Source organism: Acanthopagrus latus, chromosome 21, assembly GCF_904848185.1.
Source record: "Acanthopagrus latus isolate v.2019 chromosome 21, fAcaLat1.1, whole genome shotgun sequence".
In the NCBI taxonomy this organism is placed as follows: domain Eukaryota; kingdom Metazoa; phylum Chordata; class Actinopteri; order Spariformes; family Sparidae; genus Acanthopagrus; species Acanthopagrus latus.
This window is the reverse complement of record NC_051059.1, coordinates 6,338,460-6,340,392: the sequence shown is the minus strand read 5'-3', so window position 1 is coordinate 6,340,392 and position 1,933 is coordinate 6,338,460. Positions and strand designations below refer to the sequence as shown.

General features: G+C 43.9%; 1 protein-coding gene across 1 annotated transcript; it reads left to right on the top strand.

Moving 5' to 3' along the window:
• The first annotated feature begins 350 nt into the window (after nt 1-350).
• LOC119011180 (C5a anaphylatoxin chemotactic receptor 1-like) lies at nt 351-1,295 on the top strand. Its single transcript, XM_037084110.1, has one exon. It carries the CDS (start codon nt 351-353, stop codon nt 1,293-1,295), a length of 945 nt encoding a protein of 314 aa, XP_036940005.1.
• The last annotated feature ends 638 nt before the right edge of the window (nt 1,296-1,933 follow it).

Here is a 1,933-nt window from a genome sequence, read left to right as displayed (position 1 = left end):
ATCAGCATATAACTGGTGTTGTATCATTTAAATGCGTATAGAAGAGATCGATATTTGGCCTGAGAGCTATTCATATGTATATAAAGGCTAATAAATGTTGTTGGCGTCTTCATTTAATACTTCTGTGCGCATGGCGTGGAATTCAGCTTCATGGGTCTTTGTAGATTTTTTTTGTTTTTGTCAGGATGTTCATAGGAAGTGACACAGAGTTTAATGTCTGATGAGCACAACTCTCCGCTGAGATCAGTCATTCACCCTCCCCATGAAGTGGCACTGTTAAACAGGAAACAGGAACAAATACAGCTTCACTGCAATACTGCAGAGCTGAAAGCATCGTCTGTACTCTACGGATGTCCAACAACAGCTCCACGATGGGGATACATGGAAATGCTTCACTGTTCTGTGGTAAGGACCCCGTGTATTACACCAATACCATAGGTATCGTAGTGGACTGGGTGATATTCCTTGTAGGACTACCTGAAGTCTGCCTGGCCTGCTACGCTCTCCTGTTTCTACTCAAGAGGGACAGATTGGCTCCCATCTTCGCCATAAACCTGCTCCTGTCCGACCTCCTTCAGATCGCGATCACAGTTGTATTCATCATCAGCAGATTTTTCGATGCCACCTACTACCCCTTCAAGAGAGCCCGCTGCATCGCGCGACTGTTCGTCCGCTTGGGCCTGACCGCAAGCTTGTGTTTCATGCTGCTGATTTCTGCAGAGAGGTATTTAATGGTGGCCTTTCCAATCTGGTATCGCACAAAGAACAGGGCAGCATTCTCCATCCTGATCTCAGTTTCTGTGTGGATCCTCTCATTGGCCTACTCCACTTTAGATTACATGTTCATGGGCCACTCCTCGTTGCTATTCTCCGTCATCTGCCTCCTACCCGCCCCGTTTCTTTTGGGTCTCTTCATAGCCACGTGGCAAGCCCTCAATAAGAGCATGGCCATGAGACATGAAACGAAGAACAGGAGGAAGATTTTGGGGGTTCTGAGTCTGGTGTTGGGGACGTACACAGTTTTGTACTTTCCCTTCAGTTTGAGGAACCTGCTCTACTCTCTCAAAAGTCAAGATGCCTCTGAAACAGAGAACTCTGTAAGGGATTTGTCCAGTGTTTTGACCAGTGCCCTGGTCTATCTCAGCCCTTTGATAGACTCTTTGGTCTACATTTTCATCAGGAAGGACATAAGAGACACAGTGCAAGCGTTCCCCTGCTGCAAGACATCTCTGATGAAGCTCAGAGAGTTTCAGGACCAACAAACAGACAGTAACCAGACAGAGACGGCTATATAATTAATTTAATAACGATCTAAAAAAGGAACTGCACTGAAGAGGACGTTTGTCATCACAGCCTTTACTGTGGCTTGGACTGAATCATCAGTTTTTTTCGCATGACACGCGAAACTACTTTCTACGAAAAAAGAGGCCAGACAAAACTGAAATGAAGTCAGCAAGAAAATGTCCTGCACAATTTTCTTAGGAAACCAAACCCCTCAGCGTCTATGCCAGTCTAAAAGAGTTGATAAGTAAGTGCATATAGAATAACAAAAGGTTCCCCTCAGCTCTCAGGGCTCATTGTTTTGGTTTCTTTACATGAGACGTTACTGTTGAGGTTCCCTCTTTCTAGAGTTGCAAAAGAGCGGAAGAGCCTGAGGACCACAGAGACACACAGCTGCCTGTAAAAATGTAAAAATTGACTAATCACTAACTGGTTACCTGCCCAGCACCAAACAGAAGAGGAAGTTTTTAAGTGTATTGAAACATTTTAGCAGCTAAACAGCAAAATGTTTTTCTTTTGAGTCGGTGGAAGACCAAAAAAGTTTTTTTTTAGTTTTGTTTTGTTTTTTGAAAGTGAAGACTATATTTAAATTTGTCAAGTGGCCGAAAAAAAAGATCCACCACTTAGGTTGATTTTGCTCCATGTCAGCTGG